This window comes from Panicum hallii, chromosome 1 (assembly GCF_002211085.1).
Source record: "Panicum hallii strain FIL2 chromosome 1, PHallii_v3.1, whole genome shotgun sequence".
NCBI classification, from domain to species: domain Eukaryota; kingdom Viridiplantae; phylum Streptophyta; class Magnoliopsida; order Poales; family Poaceae; genus Panicum; species Panicum hallii.
Window position 1 is genome coordinate 50,547,096 of NC_038042.1, and position 23,082 is coordinate 50,570,177.

Here is a 23,082-nt window from a genome sequence, read left to right on the forward strand (position 1 = left end):
AATGAACATTGTGTGATATTGTGATCCCTATGATGGCTTTCTCTTGCTAAACGTACCTAAGAGGTCTCATCACTTGTGGTATTCATTGAAATTGAAATTTGTTGCTTAGTTGGTTTGTTGTTTACACTTGGATGGGTTGGTTAAATTCCAAGACAACATATAGCATGTCTAGACAGGACACCATTTGGTTGGGCATTAAGGCCTGCAATTTGCAAATGGATGTTTAAGTAGTTAGTTGGTATTTAATTGACTCCCGAGGGCAGCGAAACTAGCATCTTATAAGGTAATAGCTCAGTGTTCAGTACCATGCGTTCCAACATAGGAGTTTTTCAGGTCAATACTATATTGGACCTCTGGATCCTCATTAATTATTTGCTTCAAGTTTGTTTCAAACTGTTCGCATGTTGAAGTTTTCTTGGGTATGAATTAGAGTATAGACCTAGTTGTCTGGAGCAGATTGTCTCCATTTTTTAACTCAAATTAGAACTTAATAGAAAGACCATGGAGCTAAGCTTTGATGCATTTGACTTAGAAGAAAGGGTTTGATAGTAGTATTTTTTACGGCATTGAGCTTGTGTAATTTTGGGATGAAAATTTTGAAGTTGGTCGAGGGCTTGTTAAGGTAGGAAGCTAGGGCTGCTGAAGAAGGGAAAACAAAAGGCGTTTTCTGGTCTCCCCTTCGCTGTCGAATTGGATGTGTGTCAGCAGTTGAGCACATGCTTCCTCTTCAAGCTTTAATAGTTCTGACATATATATTTATGGCTGATGCCAATATGAGTCCCTCACCTAGGCCCGTTTAGATTGCAAGTTTTTATAACTTTTGGTACTTTTTGGTACTGTAACACTTTCGTTTGTATTTGACAAATTTTATCTAATTATGGACTAACTAGGTTTAAAAGATTCGTCTCGTGATGTACAATTAAACTGTGCAATTAGTTATTTTTTTACATACATTTACTACTTCATGCATATGTCCCAAAATTGATGTGATGGAGAGAGAGTGTAAAAAGTTGGAATTTTGAAGGGATCTAAACAAGAAGACCCTAGTAAACTGTATGCAATCAAGCACTCCGAGTCTCCAACAGTGTGAATAAAAATTGTATATTGGTGAACTTACGAGTTCAAAAAGTATTTATCATCTGTCTCCAAGTTTGCTACTGACTTAAACAAGGTATGTCTACTACTTTAGAGTTTCATGGAGCCTGGTCCTAAACTCTGATGCTTTTCGTGTCTCAGGCCCTGTTCGTTTCCTAGCCTCTAAACTTTAGACCCATCACATCAAAGAGAATCTTGCTATTTAGAAGTATTAAATAAAATATGTTTATAAAACTTTTTGCACAGCTGGGTGCTAATTCGCGAGACAAATTTAATGAGCCTAATTAATCCATAATTTGCTACAGTGATGCTACAGTAATCATCCGCTAATCATGGACTAATATACCTCATTAGATTCGTCTCGCGAATTAGCACTGGGGTTCTGCAATTAGTTTTGTAATTAGACTTTATTTAATACTTCTAAATGACAAGATTCTTTTTGATGTGACCCCTCTAAATTTTAGACCCCAGAAAACGAACACATCCTCAGTCAAAATATGCAAAAAGAATCCAGATTTTGCATCAATTCATGCAAAGAGTATTTGTAAGTGCAAGGCTGGACAAATGAACAAACCAGGTTCAACTTTGGCTTAGTTCTTGCTTGTGCTATACTGGATTCTGAACATGATGGTGATTAAAATTCATATGCAGTAGACTGCATTGCAGTTGGATGGTACCAGCTTCTTGTAGAATTGTAAAATTTGAACCTGGTGACACTATTCTACTCTACCACCTGTTGGTACTTCTTATGGAAAGTACCAGTTTGTATGCTCTGGTATTGTTGTTGGTTCTGTTCAGGAGTGAGGAAAAAAAACGTATGTCTTGTTCAGATTCAGTGGTAAATTTCTGAGTCTTCCACAGACGTTCCAGCTTAGGAGAGACTTGAAATCTTAATTGGTTGTTCAATGTTATCTCTGAAGCTTCAAATGGATTTGGGTTGTGGAGTCTTCTAAACATTGGAATTGTTTGTGTGAAGAAATTTCTTGTATAAAATTTGTGTTATTATATTCATACTAAAAAATACTTATAGCTTTGTATCACATCATTGAAATATATGGTGTAGTTGTTGGTTAAAGCCTTGTCCTGATGAAACAAAATACACCTTCTAAAACAGTGGCGTATTATTATTTAGTCAAGAGTAGCTGACTTGTTGAGTTGGATTGCTGAGCTGATGAAGTAAATTTGACATTTTCATCACATGTTTTGACTCCAAGCTATCGTGGTTTTGAATTCTGATATAGCAACATCTGATGGCAAGAAGCGGGGAAACTTTGGGTTCTCCACCGAAAGGAAACAGTGAATTTAGAATTTCAAGAAATATCCACTATCTGTACGCAAAAGTCAAAACTGGTTGCCTGTTGCACTCATATCTTAAATTGGGATGTATGTTCCAACCAAAAGCTTCGCTCACACCTATGGCACCTGAGTTTCACAAGGACCTTGTTTTAAGTTCTGGTGTTCTGTCTAACTCCAAGCCATCATTACAGGCCAGATCGCAACGGCTCCACCTCCACGAATTAGTAGTAGGCTTGAAATCTGGGATGGTTCCTCTTTCTCATGCCGGATTAGTAGTAGGCTCGGAATCCGATTTAGCTGTTCAAATGCAGTCCACGTTCGATGCTTCAAAGTTCAAACGAGAGCTAGCTTCAGTGAAGTCTTGTTCATGCAACAACAGGGGGTACATCGTTTCTGTATGCAGTGCAGCAACAACATTCTGCTATCACCATACCAAGAATTATTACCGCCGCATCTGTTGGGGCTCGGGCTGACCCTCCCCCTCCGCCAGTTCTGGTGTTCAACGATGCATAAACCGTTGACGTGGCGCCTGGTAGTAGAAAGCGTAAAAGATCATGCCAAGCTTCTCCCCCATTTGTGTTTTCACTCACGGCTGCTTATCGTGCTGATCGATGATGATGTTCAGCAGCGATGCAGATTGTGTAGTTTTTGTAGGCTGGCAAAGTGGCAAACCGCAAAAGAGGCCCAGCGTTGCCGAGTACTACCGTTATGGGCCGCATTGTATGGCCCAGGAAACCGAACAATCCGATCCGGCCCAAACTGCCGGCTAAAACCCCTACTTCCCTCACGACGCCGGTCGCCGCCGCCGCCTCATTTCCGAACCCCTTCTCCCGTCTTCACCCCAGCTCGAGCGTGCCGGCCGGCGTCGCTCGCTCTCCTAGCTCCCGCGGAGCCAGCAAGGGGCCGCCGGCTGCCACTCTCTGCCGCGCCAGGCCAGAATGGCTTTCCTCTTCAACAAGTTCCAGGAGGTGTGCGTCCCTGTCTGTGTCCCTTCACATGTCGCAACCATCGCGGGATCTCGATCTGTCTGATTCGTCCCGGTCGCTGGCGATAAAACCCATCACGGATTTCCGTGGCACGAGGGAAATTCTGACCCGTATTGCGCGCTTTGGACCGATAGAATATGAGCATGGAAGTGCACGGCACGATTCGGGGCTTTGCTTCAGTGTTCCCCATCCTTCTAACCGCTGCTCCTAGCTTCAAAGCTTCCCGCGTCCTCGTTCAGATGGCAACTTGATTTCTTCCTAATTTATGTAGTTCTAACTGAAATGGGCAGAACAGTAACCTACTGAACACCACGAAGATTTCTTAATCGCTGTAAATCTGTATCGTCATTTTAATTGATTCTATTGTTAAATTTACAGGCGGTCAAAACACTTGCTAAGAACCCCATGTTTGCTCGTGATCCAAGACATCTTCAATTTGAAGCTGATGTGAACCGTCTGTTTCTCTATACGAGGTTTGCTAACATCCCGAGAAAGGCTCTGCATTCCTTTTTTTTCACCGTGTTTTTTTCTTCCCAAGAAGGGCATCATGAAATTTCTGTGTATGCAATAAGTACCTTTGTTCCCTGATCAATGGAGAACATAAATTTGCAATTGTAATTGGGTTTGCTTTTGCATCATTTCAAGCTTTCACCACCAATTTGAGCCTGTTAAGGTGGTTATTGGATTCTTGTTCTTTATAGGTCATAAGGCATCCTTGTGAATCTCTGTGATTAATGAGCCACACCTTGTCAACTCTTCTGCTAACAGTAACTTCAGGGATTAAGCCATGTGTTGCCATCTCTATGTTATTGATATTTCATTATACTAAGTTCTCTTTCAAAACCATCTGTGAATTTTACTGCTTTCTTAAGTTTCTTTTACTGTGCACCTAGCTATTATCGTTTGGGAGAGAATGCTGAAGAGAAGGATGCAGAGGAGATTATTGATTTGGCTGGCAAAGCATCTGTTGCCGAACAGCAGAATCAAGTGCAGGAAAATGTCCATTATCAACTTACTCATATGTGCCGAGCAATGGATGGCATTCTTCATCCTGATGTAACAAATGATCCGTCAAAAGATCCTTCAGAAACACATAGCTATTCTCGGCGTAGTGGATTGAGTTTTGCTGTTGGCGGAGCTGCATCTGCAAACAAGCAAAGGTAGTTCGTTCTGACTAAGCACATTACATTGGTGCATTCCTTTCAGTAGGTATATCATCCTAAAATAGGCTACTTAGCATGTTAATCACTTGCTTGTGGATGATCCTGTTGCGTAATGTGCACCACTGAGGTTTCACTCTATACATTTTTCTGCAACCGAACTAATGAAGATTCTTAAAGTATGGTAACCACAGTTGAGTTACCTCTGTATGGACCAATGGGGGATGGATACAGCATTCCTTTTTAACTCCCATTTTGTGTTTTTGAGATAACCATGCCTCAACTTTACGTACCATAATGTTGCATCTCTAGTTACTGTCATACTGGCACAGTTTGTTTAAATTCCAGACTAAGGTTACATCAGTGTGAATTGTTCTGTTGCTGATGCTGTCATATGCATCATTGCATAAACATGTTGCAGGAAGCAATGATAAACCCTTGAGATGTTACATGTGTTTACTATTTGCGCTCGTTTCTGTTTGATGAATTATAGGAAGCTAAGTGCTCATCTATTTGCTCTGCAGTGCAGCTATCCCTGCTACACGGCCTATAACTCGAGCAGAACTGTCAAATAAATTCAGGGATCATTTTGGGTACACCCTTGACATTAGACCATCTGGAATTCCTCACAAAGATGCAGGCCAAGGTCTGTTCTTATCTGGAGAAGCAAATGTTGGTGCTGTCCTTGCCATCTATCCTGGTGTTATATATTCACCTGCTTATTATCGATATATACCTGGATACCCAAGAATTGATGCATGCAACAACTATCTGATCACAAGATATGATGGAACAATAATTGATGCAAAACCATGGTCTTTGGGTGGTGAAACAAGAGAATTATGGGATGGTTCATATTTGGTGGACCACAATGCTGTGCCACCTAAAGGCTCAGAGAACAACTCTGATCGAGTGTGGAGAATGCTTAGCAAGCCTCTAGAGAAAAATATGAGGGAAAATTTTGGTGAAGTGCTTGAACGAAGAAATCCCCTTGCTTTTGGTCATTTTGCCAATCATCCACCAAAAGGTTCTAGTCCTAATGTCATGATCTGCCCATATGATTTTCCTTTGTCAGAGAAGAACATGAGAGTATACATCCCTAACATTACGTTTGGTGGTGAAGAGCCCATTAAGATGAAGAGGTTTGGCTCCTTCTATTTCAAGTCTGGAAGTTCTGATAATCAGGCTGGTGATTCTCTAGTTCTAAAGACGCTAGTATTGGTGAGTACAAGGTCCATTCGTGATGAAGAGCTCTTCCTTAACTACCGTTACAGTAACTCAAAGCGGCGACCAGAATGGTATAGCCCTGTTGATGAAGAAGAGGACAAGAGGAGATGGAGCTAGTTCAGCACTTCTGTACCACTCTGGCTATGCAATTGTTTGCTAACACTTCTGTTTTTTCTGGAAATTGCAACAGGGCACTGATAAGCTCCTGAAATGAGATGGCAGTTCCCGGTTCCTATTGTTTGGCCTGGCATTTATCATCATGAAAAAAGTAGACTGCCTCCTGGAAACTCTACTCATGGGTTGTTTGTAGCGCATAAAGAATACTGGTTACATTGTTTTTACTCCTTTTATGTGTTCCCTATCCCAGTGATTTAAGGGAGATGTTATGAATCCACAATGATAGTTTTGGCGTGGCATTTATCATCATGAAAAAAAAGTAGAGTGCCTCCAGTAAACTCTACTCGCGGGTACTTTGTAGCACATAAAGAATACTGGTTACATTGTTGTTACTCCTTTTATGTGTTCCCTATCCCCCTGATTGATTTAAGGGAGATAAATAATTTATGAATCTATTGCCTGATATTAAAGTTTACTTTGAAATTTGCCACTTCTTGTCTTTCTAACTTATGCTTTCCAGTTTGGTTCCGATTTGCCATCTAAAGTTCTAAACTAGGTTCGCGGAGTCTAGATGGGAAATCCAACTAATATTGTTTCAGAAGTTTGTGCTTGCAGCACGGGCATATCTTTGCAATGGGAAAAAAATGAAACCGGGATATTTCGTCCCTTTTACTGATTCTTGTCAGTTTCCTACATCCAAATAATTTAAAGCTAGCAACAACAGCTTATCGTTTCCATTTCCTCTTTGACCTGATTGTCAAACAGAATTCTACTGTAGGGTTGCTTCGTTTTGAGCCATCCTGAATTGAATATGCTTGTGTAGCATAGTAGCCTTCCTCTTGCCGCATGACCTGTTCTTCCTTGCAATCCCCGCTTCACTGAAAATTATGCAGGGCTGTTGACTATATTCCATCTATTTCTGAACTATGCTGTATGTGGTATGTTTGCTCTGCCTTGAGATATGCATTTCCTGGTGTTATCATGGCGATTTAGCCAGTAGCACCGAAAGAGTGCATTCTTTGGTAACACCACAAGAAATATATCTCAGTCAAATGGCTGCACCGGGAAGCCTTGAGATTTTGCTGTCTGGACGGTGATTTTGCTTCGTCATATGGTTTGTCAGGTTAGTTAACTCCTGTATTCTATGACCTCTTTAGTTAATATTCACTTCCTTCCCTTAATCTCTTGGGCCTGCAATTATGCATTCATCAGGCATCACTTGGTTCAGATTGGTAGAATCCTGCCGACAGTCCCTGCCTGCCGAGTGCTCGATTGATGCAAAGCATATGAAATGTATCATAACTGGGTTGTTCCCTAATCGAGATAGGTTGCCAACTCATGGTAATGGGACAAAGCACCAAAATCATTTTGAAAACGAGCAAAGCTTGCTGCCAGTGCCAGCCTACCACGACATGTTGGCATAAATTATTGGTGAAATAACTGTGTGACACAATAGGGCGTAGGTGACTGGTGTTTTCTTGATAGTTTTTGGTTTTATGAATTTGTATCTGGTCATGAGGTCAAACCCCCAAAATCTGCAAATAAATTTATTTTACATTCATTGAGGGCTGAAAATTAATCTGGCAATGCAAACACACGCCATGCTGACTGGACTTGGTACAGCATGTTTTCTTGGTCATAACTTAATATTCATTTGAGTAAAACTGTCATTCCATCAATATTTAGTGGCAGGATGGTTACATGTAAAATGGGATATTCACTTCGAATCCAGTCTTAGTGATTTGAAGTTAAAGAATATATTCAATCAAATCTATAATGTCGGTACTTGCAGAATTTTAAGCATTCACTTAGATCAACATCATTTAGAGAAGTTTAGTTACTACCACAATTACACAGCCTGACAGCCCGCTACTGCTATACATATCTAGTGCTAATGAATGAAAAATTGTCAGTTGTCACACAACTCTAATATATATTGCTGTAATGTGAAGATTCGATTATAATCTGCCAACAATTATAATCTGCCAAAACCAACAAAACCTGTGTACCTTTGTCTTGGTTAATGAAGTTACTTTTAGAACATTTTTACATCTGCATGATATTAGGAGAATTTGTTGACCATGATGCGAGAGAGGTACCTGCCCTTAATGTTTTTTTTTATCTGGTACTAATTTCTAGAATTCGATGTTTTAGTGCAATAGTGCTAGAAGTAAAAATTCTAGTACTTCGTTGTTTAATGCGATACAGAATAAATTCATTCTGAAGACCTGATGGGAATTTGGTTTCTGACCCATGCACCGATGTAGGAGTAGCTCTCTGTTATTGACAAATTCTCGGGTCTATCTTGGCCTTTCAAAGATGGTACTTCTTTCAATGGCAATTTTCAAAGATGGAACCGATGTATTACCCTTGGGCCAATACATCACCAGCAACGAGGTCCCAAAGACAAACTGGCAATTTTTAGGCATTCATAATGGTTACAACGATAGGAACCAAGCGTTATCTCTATCTTGCAGGAGGACAACTGCTTTCTTTGGTTCGCACAGCGGCAATTCCTGCGATGGCCTTCATTTAGAAAAGATGACGGTGATGGTCGTACCTGTTTCTGATGGTGACTAATTTGATCTTTCCTGCTTAGTAGAAATTTACTAATCCATAGAGCAGGGGCAGCTGGGTCCTATTCCTATGCTTCTCAGTCGTCGATTTCACTATGTAAATTGCATATGTCTGGTGCTGCTGCAGTGATCTCACGCATTCATCTTGATAAGAACAGCCATGTGCCGGCCGATACAATGATACACTAGGAATTTGGAAGTACACTATCTGGGAAGTTGTTAAAGAAACAGTACTTAATATTTCTTTTTCAAGGCTACACAGTCTCAGTTTAGCCCATATTTTACGAGCTGCCAAACGGCAGCTGGACTAAATGCAGCTGCTATTGTGTTAGTTCAGAACGATCGGGCTAACCAGGAACAGGACTGAGCACCAGACAAGTTACCGGGCATTGCTCGCTCCAGCCGGCGGGTTAACCTGTGGACCTGAATGTGAGCCTGTCTTCGCATAGACGCTGTTCTTTGGACTTTACCCGTCAGCCACATTGCTAGTTCCACGTACAAAACCTTCTCCCATGTTGCCTCTTTCTTATGCTCCTGAAGCTACCTCGTCGATCAAGTTGCCAACCAGGCACGGGATATCTGAATGTCATTATGTTACTCTGTAAAACAAGCCATCCAGTCACGGGATACCTGAATGCCATGATGGCACTCTGTAAAACAACTGCGAAGTTACTTGTGGTGGGAAAAAAGTGCCGATTCCACTAAAAGTGCTTGCGCATTCAAGTATTCTACTCCGCGTAGTCCAAAATGTGGTTAACTATATATGACCCGAGTTCAAAAAACTATCTGCTTGATTTTATAGTGTTTGCTATTAATGATATAGCGCTACTCAAATTATCGAAATATTACTTGTTTTAGCTCTTCATACATGTGTATATTATTGACACCAACAATACTACACTATGATCTTTGCCAATATGAAAAGAAAGGTTTCATACAGAAATGAATCTGGTGCATTAAATATCGCACCTTATCATTTTTATACCCACGATTCATGTCATAAAATAAGGTGATCTTAAGAATTTTTTTCCTTCCTCTCTTGTGAGCCATAATTCGGATACAATCTCAACGTAGAGCATCCTAACATTTTCACGAAAGATTAAGGAGATGAGGAAATGATATATGTACATCCATCTATTTAATGCCTTGTTTGGTTGTCATTTTGCTGATTTTATGGCCGACGGTGAATAATTACTTTCCAAAACATCCTAAGATGCTTTTTATTTAGGTACAAATTTTGAACCCTTCAATGCCTTATATTTCAGCACGGAGTGAGTATTCTCCAACGGGTATAAGCTTGCGTATCATTTATATTCAGATTAACCAAATAAAAAACTCTACTCACTGCAACAAATTCACCAATGCTGCAATGCACGGCCGGCCCACATGCCGGGGGAGCTCCCTGATTTACTGGCACGTTGAGTCGATGATGACGCGACCACAGCCGGAGCAGCCAGAGCTGCACAAGGTTCTGCTCGAGGCCTCGTCCCCTCCCGGTCCGCGGCGCCTGTATATATACAGCCTACCCGGGGCCGATGTGACGACGCACCAGCAGCGAACGCCGAGCGGGGAGGACTGAGGAGCGGCACCAGGGCGAGGCAGCGGCTCGCACCGCGCGTTCCCGGTCACGACGATGGCGCCCGCCCCCCGCTCCCTGCTGCTGCTCGCGCTCGCCCTCTCGCTCGCCGCCTGCTCCGCCGTCTCCGCGGCGGCGCAGGTGGACGCCGTGGCCGCGGCGCAGCAGGCGGCGGACCGCGTGGCGGGGCTCCCGGGGCAGCCGCCCGTGGGGTTCGCGCAGTACGCCGGGTACGTGACCGTGAACGAGACCCACGGCCGCGCGCTCTTCTACTGGTTCTTCGAGGCCACCGCGGCGCCCGACAAGAAGCCGCTCGTGCTCTGGCTCAACGGCGGTACGTACACACCCCGCCACACCCTCCCACTCCCGACCTCGCTCCGTTCGGCGTCCTGCGCCTACCGCCCGAACCATTTACTCCGCTGCCGCCCGCTCGTACTGGATTCGCCATTGATGATTTGATTCCCGCTGCCCGCCGTTGCTGCGGCGCTTCTACTCCATGTTTTTTTTCCTGTGCTCGGCGGCCATGGTTGCAAGTCCGCAACATGAATGCGGCTAGGAACTGAGAGATAGAGGTAGGATGACGACGTACAGCGAGCTGGTAGTCTCTGAACAGCAATACAGTAATTAGTCGTGACGTTCATTAATTCTCCTTTCGAAGTTGCCATTGATTAAGAAGACGCCGAGTGGTTAGGCTAAGAGTAGAGGGAGGTCGAGATGCATATGCATGACGTATTGACGTGGTGTGTGGTTGCGAATCGTGGAGGCCTGCAAGTACTAGAGCTAGCAGCTAGCTAGGTGCTGACGCTGGTTTCAGTATACTCAATCTAATAATCAGGGTATAGGCTTATATAATTTTGAGCTAAAAATATATAAGGATTAAATTGGATTGTAAAAAAAGCACCAGACGCACTGATACGTTACCACCTGAAGCTAGTCCTGGTTGCAGTACCGCGCACTTTGGCCAACCGATCAGGCGACATTTAGAGGGAAGTGACTAGTGAGGAGCTATCGCATCAAGTAATTGCGCTGACCATTAGTTTGACGATTGCTGTTGGAGGTTGACGGTGTAACCGTCACTATTTCCTACTCCGTTTAGTTTAACACACCTTTCACTTTACCGGTGACGAAGGTTATGAATTTTTTTACCCTTGTACCGTAGCCAATTCCAACATGAAAACAATGGAAAGCGATATTTTTTTAAAAAAATCCTGCAGAGTTGAAGTTCTTCTTTTGAAATTCACGCAAAGCTCCGTCCTATGAGACTTTTGCACTCCATATCTAGACATTCCATCAAGTTGAAGCCTAACCTTATTACTAAGCCATTTCTTCATTAAAAAGTGGAGATAAAATAAAGGTGATAAAATTTTCCACTCAGGCCCATGCATCTTCTTCCCAATACGAAATTGACCAGTGCTATACATGGCGAGGCGCAAGACGACGCAGGACCACGCTGTCAGCGCGTTGCCAATGTTCCAATTGCTGACTGAGCCGCGGAGCCGCTGGTCAGAACTCAGGAGCAGGGAATAGCTGTACTACACATTGCCGGTGGGACCCACACGACGCCCTAGCTAGCTGCACTACACAGTACACACTGAGTGTAGCTGTAGCCCTGTAGCTCCTATACACGGCGATGCTGATGGCTGAAGCTCATCACTCATCAGCTCGCTGCCTTCCACCACCGAGTGCTTTGCTTGGTGCCCTGGTAGTGGGCAAGATCAGCTCACGGCAGTCAGCAGTTTCTTCTTCCGAGCAGCGACGGGCAAGCAGCCTTGTGGCCTAATTCACGCTGCGCGTCCTCGTTTCGTCGGGATGTCCCCGCGCCAGGCGTTGCCCAGCATCCCAAGCAAAGGGTCAGAGGGGGGCTAACTAGCAGGTAGCATAGCAGCATAATTTTCCCGTTTACTTGCGCCGGCTGATCTGCTTCTTCATTCGGACCCCCTGGGTAATAGTTTAGTTGGAAACGTGCGTGTCTAGACGTGTGAGAGGAGGATGGTGATTGAGCTACTACGTTACTTGCAAACTGGAAACAATGGCCATGCTGCTAGATGCTACAATGCAGTCTAACAACCCATAAGATACTCCAGGTTCTTTTTATTAGGTTGAAATCATATGGTTCCTAGCCAGCAGGGCTGTTCAAGGAAACTGCTTCTTAAGTTAGTTAACTCGCGTGGAACAAAGGAGCATATATAATTTAGAGCTTAGAACAAACCATACGATGCCGATGATCAGTCAGATTATAGATCATTGTTTCAGTACGTCTTCGTGGAAGTGTCCAATCAGTCAGTTAGGACAGAACAACACTGCGATTGCTACCAATCAGAGCCCAATCAGTCCTGCAGCTGCAGGTAGGCGGTTAGGACAGGTGAGGTGGCAATTTTCCTTCCGGTTCTGTGGAGGTAGAAAACAAGCCAATGGGGTGGCCAAACCCGGGCACCCGCACTATAGAAAATGCCCCACGTAGCTGTTGGTTCAGCTAGCTAGCTAGCACCGACGTGCATACATGTATCATGTACAGTATACGCCTCTCGCCCACCGCAAGCCGCCAAGCCGTTTCTCTGTCGGTCGCTGGTCGGGCACGTACCCATCCACCGATTCCTTATTCCCTTTCTCCGATCCGGTGCACGCGCGCGTTCGTGAACGGACGGGCCGAGACGTGCCCTTCTCTTTCGGTCTTTCAGCTAGCGCACTTGGCCCGGCCCGATCGAGCTGGATAGCTCTAGGCACGCACAAGCTGAGCTCGAAACAAAGCGATTATTCTTGCTGCCAAGGAAAAGAAAACAACCAGTGCTGGGATACACGGGAAGCTGCTCGTCCCTTTCTGCTTGTACATACGCAACCGCGGGCGCCGCTGCACGGTAGTGTGCGTACCCATCCATCATCAGCCAGAGCCAGGCACCCACGACCGAGCCCGGCACTGGGCCGAGCGCATGCGCGCGAACGGCAAGGGGGAAGCTGGTTGGCGTGGCGCTTTCGTACGCGCGCGCGCCGGCGCCAGACGCGCACGGCCGGGGACCAGCCGCTGCTGCAGTGCGCGGCGTGCTCGTCTGCGCCCACTGGATCGAACAAGGTGGGGAAGAAGATCTGAACGGATGGTGGGTGGTGCGCTCGCTGCGCTCCCAAGGCCAAGCAGAGCATGCATGCCTGCGGTGCGGTGGTGGTGGCGGCCACGGCGGCCCGACCGCGCGCTCCAGTGCTCCACTACTGTTCGCTCTCTCACTTGTGCCGGTTGTGTTGTGCCCATCGGCTTCAGTTCAGTCGCCGGTCATCCAGTGATGGGTCACATGCATGGGCGAAGGATCCTACCGGTCCGTAGCCCTGTGTAGGTTTCCGTCGCGTTGAAACCGCGCGAACGATTTTGTCCGATCCTTGGCAGGGCACGGCAGCGTCGCTGCTGCACTGCTTGTCTGCTTTCAGCTCCATTCTCTAGCTAGCTGACTGGTCCACGGGCCTATGATTGGGTTGGGCTCGGCTCATGTCCTCGTCGCGGAGGCGGCGGGGCTCCGTTCCCACTCCGGCAATCATGAGCCGGCCAGCTAGGTGTGCTTCAGTTTTCTTCATCTCACGGTTTTTTCTGGATGCATGCTTTCGCCTTGGTAATCAGGAAACATATATTCTTCTCCGAGGAAAAGGGAGATAAAATTGCATGCCAGCTCGTGTGAAATTCTTGGTACTGATTACTGAACATTGCTGCTGCTGCTGCTGCTGCAGGGCCTGGGTGCTCGTCGATCGGGTACGGCGAGGCGGAGGAGCTGGGGCCTTTCTTGGTGCAGAAGGGCAAGCCGGAGCTCAAATGGAACAACTACTCCTGGAACACAGGCATGCGCTGCTAGGATTTAGGACCAGGAGTTTCAACTGTAGTAGTAGTAATACTGTAGTAGTATGTTGGTGCTTTTGTTTCAGTTTGCTGAAAACTTTTAACCAAATGCAGAGGCCAACCTGATGTTCCTGGAGTCCCCGGTGGGCGTCGGGTTCTCCTACACGAATACGAGCTCCGACCTGCAGAAGCTTGGCGACAAGATCACTGGTAAATCCATCTGTCGCCACAATGATCTCTGTTATAGCTAATAAGATTAATAATTTTGCTGTTTTCGGAAGACAAACAATGTCGCCACAATGATCTCTGTTATAGTTACTGACTGTCGTCTGTCAATTCCGGATGCAGCTGACGACGCTTACGTGTTCCTGCTCAACTGGTTCAAGAGGTTCCCGCAGTACAAGTCGCACGACTTCTACATCGCCGGCGAGAGCTACGCCGGTGAGTTTTCACCGATGGAGATCGGATCGGAGCGCCATTTTCGCAGCTCAGTCAGAGCACGCAACCGAGAAAAATGAAAGATCGTGACACGAGTTGCTCCGTTTCTCTACTGCCTGCCTGCAGGACACTACGTCCCGCAGCTGTCGGAGAAGATCTTCGACGGCAACAGGGCGGGCCCCAAGGAGAGCTACATCAACTTCAAGGGCCTCATGGTCGGGAACGCGCTCATGGACGACGAGACGGACCAGACGGGCATGATCGACTACGCCTGGGACCACGCCGTCATCTCCGACCGGGTGTACGCCGACGTCAAGGCCCGCTGCAATTTCAGCATGGTCAACGTCACGGACGCCTGCAGCGCGGCGCTCCAGGAGTACTTCGCCGTGTACCACCTCATCGATATGTACAGCCTCTACACCCCCGTCTGCACCGATGGATCCGGCTCGTCGGCGGCGCGCGACGGCCACCGAAAGGTCGCCGTCCACGGCGCCGCCCCGAGGATCTTCTCCAAATACGTAAGACGACGCGCGTGCCGTGCCCCCAGGATCATCTGTTGAGTTCATCGCGCGGGGTTGGACATCGTTGTGATCTCGATCTCAAGGTTGCGCATCGATGTTGCAGCGCGGGTGGATCATGAAGCCGGCGGGCTACGACCCCTGCACGGCGGAGTACGCGGAGGCCTACTTCAACCGGCCCGACGTCCAGGCGGCGCTGCACGCGAACGTGACCAAGATCGGCTACAACTGGACGCACTGCAGGTGCTGCGTGGCTCGCTGCTCACATGTACAACTGATCGAGCAGCAAGAAATGCTGCCACATTTCTTCAGGTTTCAGAGCACTGACCGAAAGCGCCCCGAATGTGTTGTGCAGCGACGTGATCAGCACCTGGAACGACGCTGCCTTCTCCACCCTCCCCATCATCCGCAAGCTCATCGCCGGCGGCCTCAGGGTCTGGGTCTTCAGCGGCGACACCGACGGGAGGATCCCCGTGACGGCGACGAGGCTCACCCTCAACAAGCTCGGGCTCAAGACCGTCCAGGAGTGGACGCCGTGGTACGACCACCTGCAGGTAACTGACCTGACGAACCGATGCAATGTTTGATCAGAAATTCAGAAACAGAGATCGTCGTTGAGCATAGCTGACGCCTTGTTTCCTCGGCCGGAACTTCAGGTCGGCGGATGGACGATCGTGTACGAGGGCCTGACGTTCGTGACGATCCGCGGCGCCGGGCACGAGGTGCCTATGCACGCGCCGCGCCAGGCGCTGACGCTCTTCAGCAATTTCCTGGCCGGCACCAAGATGCCCCCGACGGCGTTCCCCTAGTGGCCGCCCGTTGGCCGTCGCCCGGCAACGCCGGCTGATCTAAAGTTTTTCCGTTTTCATTTCTCCCAAAGATGCAAGTGTAATTCGATTGGGAAAAAAATCAGGAATAAAAAGTCACAGTGCTGATCTCATTACTCACAATCGCAAGTCTTGAATGCCTCTTCGTGCGTCCATGAAAATTGATACTTCGCAAATAGATTAGTGGTGCTCACATCATATGGAACAAGAGACATTTGGAGGGTGTGCAGCACAAACTGATCGAAACAGTAGTGGAGCGGTAGATTAGCGGTGGCAACTGCCAAAGTCCAGGACTTATTACATCACACACTATGCATTGGAAACACGGGTTTTCTCCCTTTTCACTCTGAATCACAAAGCACAAGTTAAAACACAGACAGCACGAGGGCCTGACAACTTGTGCTGATGCATGAACCGGCCCACTCTCTTGGCTTGGGACGTATTTACTTAGCACTTGTGCAGCTAATTTTTCTTTGGCATGGCCGCCAGCCTCGTATACATGCGGGCCATTGATTGATAGCCTCGGACATCACCTGATCTTAGGAGATTGCCTATTGTTCGGCAAAAAGATAGCCAGAAATTAGAGACAGGCTCAAGTACATAATTAATCAGAAAGGGATCTTGCAAAATGCAGGAGGTACATGTTTTGTTCCCCGGTGTTCAAATAGTAGATTCATAGGTAGTTATGTCCATTCTTTCAGTTTGTCCATGTTTCATTTCACAATAAAGAACCTAGTTATATGACTGACAATAAAATGCACATTTAGAGGATCCTACTTCATGCTAGCAAAGAGCCCACTGATAATATCATATTAAAATAGAGTAAATATCTACATAAATGTAAACAACTAGTGAGGTCAAAGGCGACATCATCCCGTTTAGGGATAAGAAACCCCAAACTAACCCATAAAGATAAGAGCATATCGATTGATTGAGCAATGAAGACCACTTATTTTGGTAGGACAATATCATAGCAGTGTAGAGTAATTAGATCTAGAAGTTACAACAATTATAAAGTTGTTATGCAACTGTTCCATGTTGTAAATAGTAGAAAGTGGTAGCTTTTCATGTTGCATAGTTTGATGTAGAGTGAACATGGTACATACAAAGTCATGAGTAGGAAAAAAGAGGTACCTGAATCACAGTTAAGTGGGCTGTCTGGTTCAGGATGAGCCATCAGAGCGATTATTGCTCTGCAAACAGACTGAAGGGTCCATGCAGGGCTCCATGCATTCTTCAAAATATCCAGGCAAATTTCACCAGTCTAAAAACAAAAATGAGGGGAAACAAATGTAATAAAACAGAAATTTCCCCTTCATTTTGTTGCTTAAGATTTAAAAATGGTAACAAAATGACATCACATTCTTATATAACCTTGAAATGCACATTTGGGTGGAAAATTTTGGTCAAAAATCGAACTTGTGGAGGCAGCAGAGGATACTGCTCTGGAATTGCAAATGCAAGTTGAAAAACACCACCTTCATAAGGTGTTTCAGAAGGGCCCTAATCACATAAAGATAGACAATCAGAAGAGGCAACAGCAATAATTTATTAAAAGACTGATCTTGCCAGTTTCTGCAATAAAAAGTTACCTTGACAAGAGCAGTCCACTTGAATATGTTTGAATCATCACAAATTAATTGGATATCAGGGTCAGCTGACTTCTCTCGCTGTACCTCCTTATACTCCTTGAAAAGCCTTGCTCTAGATGTCTAGAGATAGAACATATTTTAGAAAAGATGAATTTCATGTTAAGAATCGGATAGCTATTCATTGAAGATATTGGAACCACAAAATATTCTGAGGGCATGGTGAAGTATATTGATGTACACTTTTGAATATTCCTGGTTGACTATAGCACTATATTAGTTAGCAGATAGATTTCATTCCTCAGATAATTTTATACTTATGAACCAATACACAATAAACTAGAAGGAATGGAAAAAGGAGAGCACTACCTATAAAATCTTCAAATGGGGCATACATCATGCATCAAGTAACATAAGGAAAGAGATTATTCTATTTTTATGAAATGACTGACACATTGCACAGCTATGCAATTATGAAACGATTGTGAACTCACCTGCATACTGTTTTATCCACTGATGAGTGATGACTGCCGAGCTGATATAGAGAAGACGTCACTGAATGCGAGCAAAATCAGAAATAAGATGAAGTTAGAATGGCTTAATTAACCGTGATTGTGAAAATGAATGATATTGAGCTGTGCACGGAAAAAAAGTAATACCAAAGGGAGATTAAATATCCTGGAACCAGATACAGGAAAAATCCACAAAAATCATGAACTAAGCCACTCAGCCACAAATTCTCATCAGAGGGAAAAATACTGGTATAAAAAACTGGACGTCTGACTACATAGACAAACAATATATGAGGTTTATGGATCATACATAGTCTTTTCTTCTGATATTATACTCTAGTGAAGGTAACATCAAATGGTTCCTATAACTGCAATTCAGAACTCCCGTATCTAAGATCTAACACGTGAGTACATGAACCACAACTTAAAACTAAGGACATGCATGTCATTGTCAAGCATCCAACTACGGCAAATCAAGAACCTGAATCATTCATTCCAACTTTTGTCTTTAACGTTAAATACCGGTACCACCGATCTGAGGCATTTGCCTGCCGCGCTCATCAGACAGACCATCGCCCAGTGGGCAGCGCCGAAATCAGGACGCGAGCCCGAGCGCAACAAATTGAGAACCCGGAATCAATCAGGAACGTCAATTAGCAATAATCCCATAATCCAACGACACGAGCAACTGCTTCCCAAGACGCCCCTAAATCCTCTCACAACCTCAACCCTACTCATATCAAAGAAAAGATAGGGGCTGTTCGAAAAAAAAAGAGGCGTACCAAATCGATGGTTGGGGCTTATGGCGCCGGGAGGTAAATTTCGGCGTGGGGAAGTCACCTGTCGAACGAGGTTGGTGCGGAGAGTTGGGACTTGGGAGGAGCACTGCCGCGACGGTGGCGGCCTGGCGGGGTTGCCGCGGCCGGTGACCGGCGTTGGGGGGAAGGAAAGAGAAAGGTGCGCGGTGGGCCCGGACCGGCCCAGTTATAAACTCCCTTTTTTGCCGCAACAAACTCGGATAACCGGCCAATACATAAAGGCCCAAATCCAAATTGGACTCCAGCCCAAAGCCTTCTTCTTGCGAAACACTCCACTCTCTCTCCTCCTGCGATTCGACCTCACAGGCTCCCACCCCGTTTCGTCGTTCTCTTCCTTCTTTTCCGCAGCCGCCTCGCTCCCCTGTGCGCAGCAAAATCTTGCCGCGAATCGCCGACGCGAACCCAATCCAGAGGAGCCGAGAACTGGGTGCTAGCCGGCCATGGGTGACAGCCAGTACTCCTTCTCCCTCACCACCTTCAGGTTCGTGCCCCTCCTCGCTACATCTCTCGCTTGCTGTCCCCTCTTTCGAGATCGGGGAGATTTAAGGCACTTTTACTGATTTGGTGTGGGTTTTCTCGGTTAATTTCGCTGCAGCCCGTCAGGAAAGCTGGTGCAGATCGAGCACGCGCTTACGGCGGTCGGATCCGGCCAGACCTCGCTCGGGATCAAAGGTTCGATCCGCACCAATCCCCTCCCCGCCCTTGTGCTTTCTACCTTTTCTAATTTCACGTTACGAGGATTGATGTGGTAGCGGAGAACTTCCTGATCTAACTTCCGGATTGAAACGGCAGTGTGAGGTTTTATCGAACATTACTGCATTGCGGAGGGTTTAGACTTACTGGACCTGTGGGCTAAAGAGTACGATTTAGGGTTACCTCCGTGTGTTTTGAGATCCTTGTTGATTCCTGTGCGTTGATTAGGGCTTTCATCCTTTCTCGTTGGCACCACAGAGATACTTCAGATGTAATAGCAACTGTGCATATAATTGTGGTTTTTTTTAACTTTTTTTAAATCTCCTGGACACCCTTACATTAGCAGCTGTCCTCGATTTGTGTGGATGCCTGCTTGGGGCATGGCTTGGTTCATAAGTTCCAAGGCGAGAGGTGCACCAAAAAAAAATCACTGACTAATTGTTTCTGCTAGTCGGAGATTATTGCGCCAATATAGGACATTGATATTATTTTCCTAATCTAATGTGAATTATGAAGTTACTTTCCCTTTTCCCTCTTTGATGATTCTGAAATATGTCAATTTTTGCAGCTGCCAATGGTGTAGTCATCGCCACTGAGAAGAAATTGCCTTCTATCTTAGTGGATGAAACATCTGTAAGTGTAGCTAATTCCTTTTTTTTTGTCTTCTGTGCATTCTGTCGATTTATTCTTCTCAGAATTGTTAAACAAATACCTGTATGGAAAATTCCAGGTGCAAAAGATTCAGGCACTGACACCAAATATTGGAGTTGTCTACAGGTACTATGCTTTCTTGGTTGATGTCGTATTCATTTTATTTTAATATTTTGGAATTGGAATACATTGCGATCATGTTGGAAGTTTATCATGGTCGTTGAAGTTATAGACCTTCGCTGCATCTTTTCAATTGCCAAGTCCATCTCTCATGCACTTCACCTTCATTATTTTCAGTGGTATGGGTCCAGATTTCCGTGTTCTGGTGAGAAAAAGCCGAAAGCAGGCACAGCAATATTACCGGTTGTACAAGGTATACTTTTTTGGCAAACCGTTAGTTTAGTACCCTGGAAATTATTTCTATAACGGAGTTTCTTTGGACCTTGGAAAGGGAAGAGTACCACAATTATATCTAGGGAGTAGGGAGGGACTGATTTTTGGTACATTAGGTACTAAATTCATGTTATATTTTTTGTACTGCTTGGTGCTTTTTAATGATGGTAATATCTCATCTGATAAAGACATCATTTTAAATAAATGTGTAACTGGAAAAATGTTTCCTCTTCTGATCACCAGCCAAGTAATTTGGTTTTGCTTATTCTTTCTCGTTGTCAAATGCAGGAACATATACCTGTTACTCAGCTTGTACGAGAGACTGCTGCTGTTATGCAGGAGTTCACGCAATCAGGGTATGTTACTAGACTTGGTAACTTATGTTGGTTCGTATGAGATGGCATGTGCTAGCTAATTTAGTCATAAATGTTTAAGCTGCTGTTATAGAACCTCTGTGTGCCTACTTAATATAAGTTGCATTTTGAATTTTAATATCCGAACTATTAACACATGATATGTATTTAGCATTATGACATTGATGATTGTATTGTTTTAGCTGCTTGTTACTTTTAAGATTTATTAAGTGAGTGGTTAAATATTCTTCAGTAACCAATTTAGTCAGCCAGCATCATACATAATTATGGAATCTATGCATTTAGTGGCCATCTTCACACCTTCTAAATGGCTTGACCAAAGTTTAAGGTTACTGAGATACACCATCAGTTAGAAACACACTTAAGCCTCTATTGTTTGGTGTTTATGGTGATTAATAAATGGAAGCCTGAAGAACTCTCTTACTCCAAAAGATAGGTGTATATTATTGTATTTTTCTTATAAACCTTGTTTGTTTCAGTGGTGTAAGACCATTTGGAGTATCGCTGTTGATCGCTGGGTATGATGACAATGGCCCGCAGCTGTATCAGGTATGCTAAGATAGAATCCTGCTATTTCTATTACTATCATTTTATATTCATTTAACATGATGATACATATCTCAATGTCAATAATACAAATGCATACATGTTTCCATCTATTAAGTCATAAGAGATAACCAGTATTTAGTACTTATAAAGTAAAAAATTTGGGCTAATATTTCTCCTTCATATGGTATTAGGGCGTACTTTATAAAATGCAGCAGGTTGCTTGACATTGTTGGCTATTTCTTTAGGTTGACCCCTCAGGATCATATTTCTCTTGGAAAGCATCAGCTATGGGAAAAAATGTTTCCAATGCAAAGACGTTTCTTGAAAAGAGGTACACATAGTTTGAATGTAGTGTACCACTAATGTTGAGCACTTGTACTAGACACTGTTATGGCTCAGAACTGGTGATAATTTCCTTCCATCCATTTTTGAATAAATTTCAGATTTTTATATACCTGCATTGATTAATAAAAGCAGCACATATGTCACAACATTTCAGCTTTTCGCCCCAGAGATTTATGATTTCACTTGTAGATGTGTAACCTTTATTTATGTTTTCACTGTAGATACACAGAAGATATGGAGCTTGATGATGCCATCCACACTGCTATTTTGACTCTGAAAGAAGGGTATGGCATCCCACTTGTAATTGCTTACTTATGAAACATCCATAGTTACTAACTGGTTCTGAATCTGGATCTGAACTTGCAGTTATGAGGGGCAAATTTCCTCCAACAATATTGAAATTGGAATTATTCGAGCTGACCGTGAATTCAAGTATGTTGTACAGACTCTTTTACAGCCACTCTTATGTGATTCATTGTTCTTCTCCCTCGTCGAATGATTAAATCTGGCATCCCTCCCTAACTTGTGAAGATTATGATCTTTTATTGTTCAATTCCTATTGTTAATATGGAACACCTTAAAATTTTTAAGTGATAGCTAAAATTTACTATTTGCTTGGTCTTTCAGTTAGTGTATAACCATAGATCTTTGTGAGCTGTTGTGTAATTCGGTATGCTTGTGTTTACTCTGCTTTTACTGTTGCAACACTAAAGCTATTTAATGATATTATAGATTCCTTGCTACAATCGAATGTTTACTGAGAACTAATACTTTCCATACCAAATGCAGAGTTCTAAGCCCATCAGAGATCAAGGATTTCTTGGAAGAGGTGGAGTAAACTTCGTCATGATTTACTGTGTCAAACAATGAAGGCATCACTTATGAGCAATCCGCCTGAAGCTTTTCTTTTGGTTTTATTTGCCACTTACTGTAAACTGATTTGCTCCAGTGACGTGATGCTTACATTTGAACCCCATGGATGCATATTGTAGACAAGAAAGATAACCAGCTGGATGTTCATGTTGTATTTGGCCTATTCCCTGCAGATTATTTATGTGATGCACGCTTCCTGTGTACTCTATCGATGCGGGGTCCTGTTTCTTGCGGTATTTTTGTATTTGAGAATCGTTGCTGGAAACTCACTGTAGCATTGCTGATTTGCTGGTGACTGGATTTCGTGGTTGCATACGTGCTATATATCCATGGACCATGTCTACAGTTGCACTTTGGGCTTATAAGTAGTCATAATCAGAGGCGCCAGTAATCTCGGTGATATGGCTCCTTAAGTGTCCCAAATTTAGTACTCGTACCTAGAAACTTGACAGTTTAGTACTAGCACGGATCATGTAAATTTAAATTTGGAGTTGGGTGCCATTTTACTGAACGTTCTGGTACCACGATGATTCGTTTTCACCATGTCGGTAAATAAGTAGATTAAAATCATGGGAGGAATTAATATTAGGTTGGAGAGATCAAGGGGAATTGGTAGATTAAATCATGTGTCAGATGCTCCCGTGCATTGTCACTG

At 44.4% G+C, this 23,082-nt stretch overlaps 4 protein-coding genes across 5 annotated transcripts; 3 read left to right on the forward strand and 1 right to left on the reverse strand.

The window, feature by feature from the left end:
• Positions 1–3,204: 3,204 nt before the first annotated feature.
• Positions 3,205–6,371, forward strand: LOC112900188. Of its 2 annotated transcripts, XM_025969080.1 has the most exons (5): positions 3,205–3,359; positions 3,756–3,850; positions 4,271–4,537; positions 5,062–5,758; positions 5,955–6,371. In XM_025969080.1, the coding sequence occupies exons 1-5, from the start codon at positions 3,330–3,332 to the stop codon at positions 5,976–5,978; spliced, it is 1,113 nt and encodes a 370-aa protein (XP_025824865.1). In that variant the 5' UTR covers positions 3,205–3,329; the 3' UTR covers positions 5,979–6,371. The 2 variants fall into 2 exon arrangements, with proteins under 2 accessions (XP_025824865.1, XP_025824787.1); XM_025969002.1 differs by having other exon boundaries at positions 5,062–6,371.
• Positions 6,372–10,063: 3,692 nt separating this feature from the next.
• LOC112891902 (serine carboxypeptidase-like 34) lies at positions 10,064–15,753 on the forward strand. The gene is made up of 8 exons (XM_025958908.1): positions 10,064–10,367; positions 13,742–13,849; positions 13,962–14,057; positions 14,196–14,288; positions 14,412–14,803; positions 14,910–15,046; positions 15,159–15,357; positions 15,460–15,753. Exons 1-8 carry the CDS (start codon positions 10,091–10,093, stop codon positions 15,610–15,612), a joined length of 1,455 nt encoding a protein of 484 aa, XP_025814693.1. The 5' UTR covers positions 10,064–10,090; the 3' UTR covers positions 15,613–15,753.
• Positions 15,754–15,867: 114 nt separating this feature from the next.
• Positions 15,868–18,688, reverse strand: LOC112891939 (protein PEROXIN-4-like). Its single transcript, XM_025958953.1, has 6 exons — positions 18,514–18,688; positions 17,714–17,774; positions 17,223–17,342; positions 17,005–17,133; positions 16,765–16,894; positions 15,868–16,181 (listed from the first exon to the last, which is right to left on the reverse strand). Exons 2-6 carry the CDS (start codon positions 17,717–17,719, stop codon positions 16,093–16,095), a joined length of 474 nt encoding a protein of 157 aa, XP_025814738.1. The 5' UTR covers positions 17,720–17,774; positions 18,514–18,688; the 3' UTR covers positions 15,868–16,092.
• A 141-nt stretch (positions 18,689–18,829) lies between these two features.
• LOC112891930 (proteasome subunit alpha type-2-like) lies at positions 18,830–22,581 on the forward strand. The gene is made up of 11 exons (XM_025958943.1): positions 18,830–19,030; positions 19,145–19,221; positions 19,811–19,875; positions 19,973–20,019; positions 20,191–20,266; positions 20,575–20,642; positions 21,140–21,209; positions 21,455–21,540; positions 21,776–21,838; positions 21,921–21,986; positions 22,344–22,581. Exons 1-11 carry the CDS (start codon positions 18,990–18,992, stop codon positions 22,390–22,392), a joined length of 708 nt encoding a protein of 235 aa, XP_025814728.1. The 5' UTR covers positions 18,830–18,989; the 3' UTR covers positions 22,393–22,581.
• The last annotated feature ends 501 nt before the right edge of the window (positions 22,582–23,082 follow it).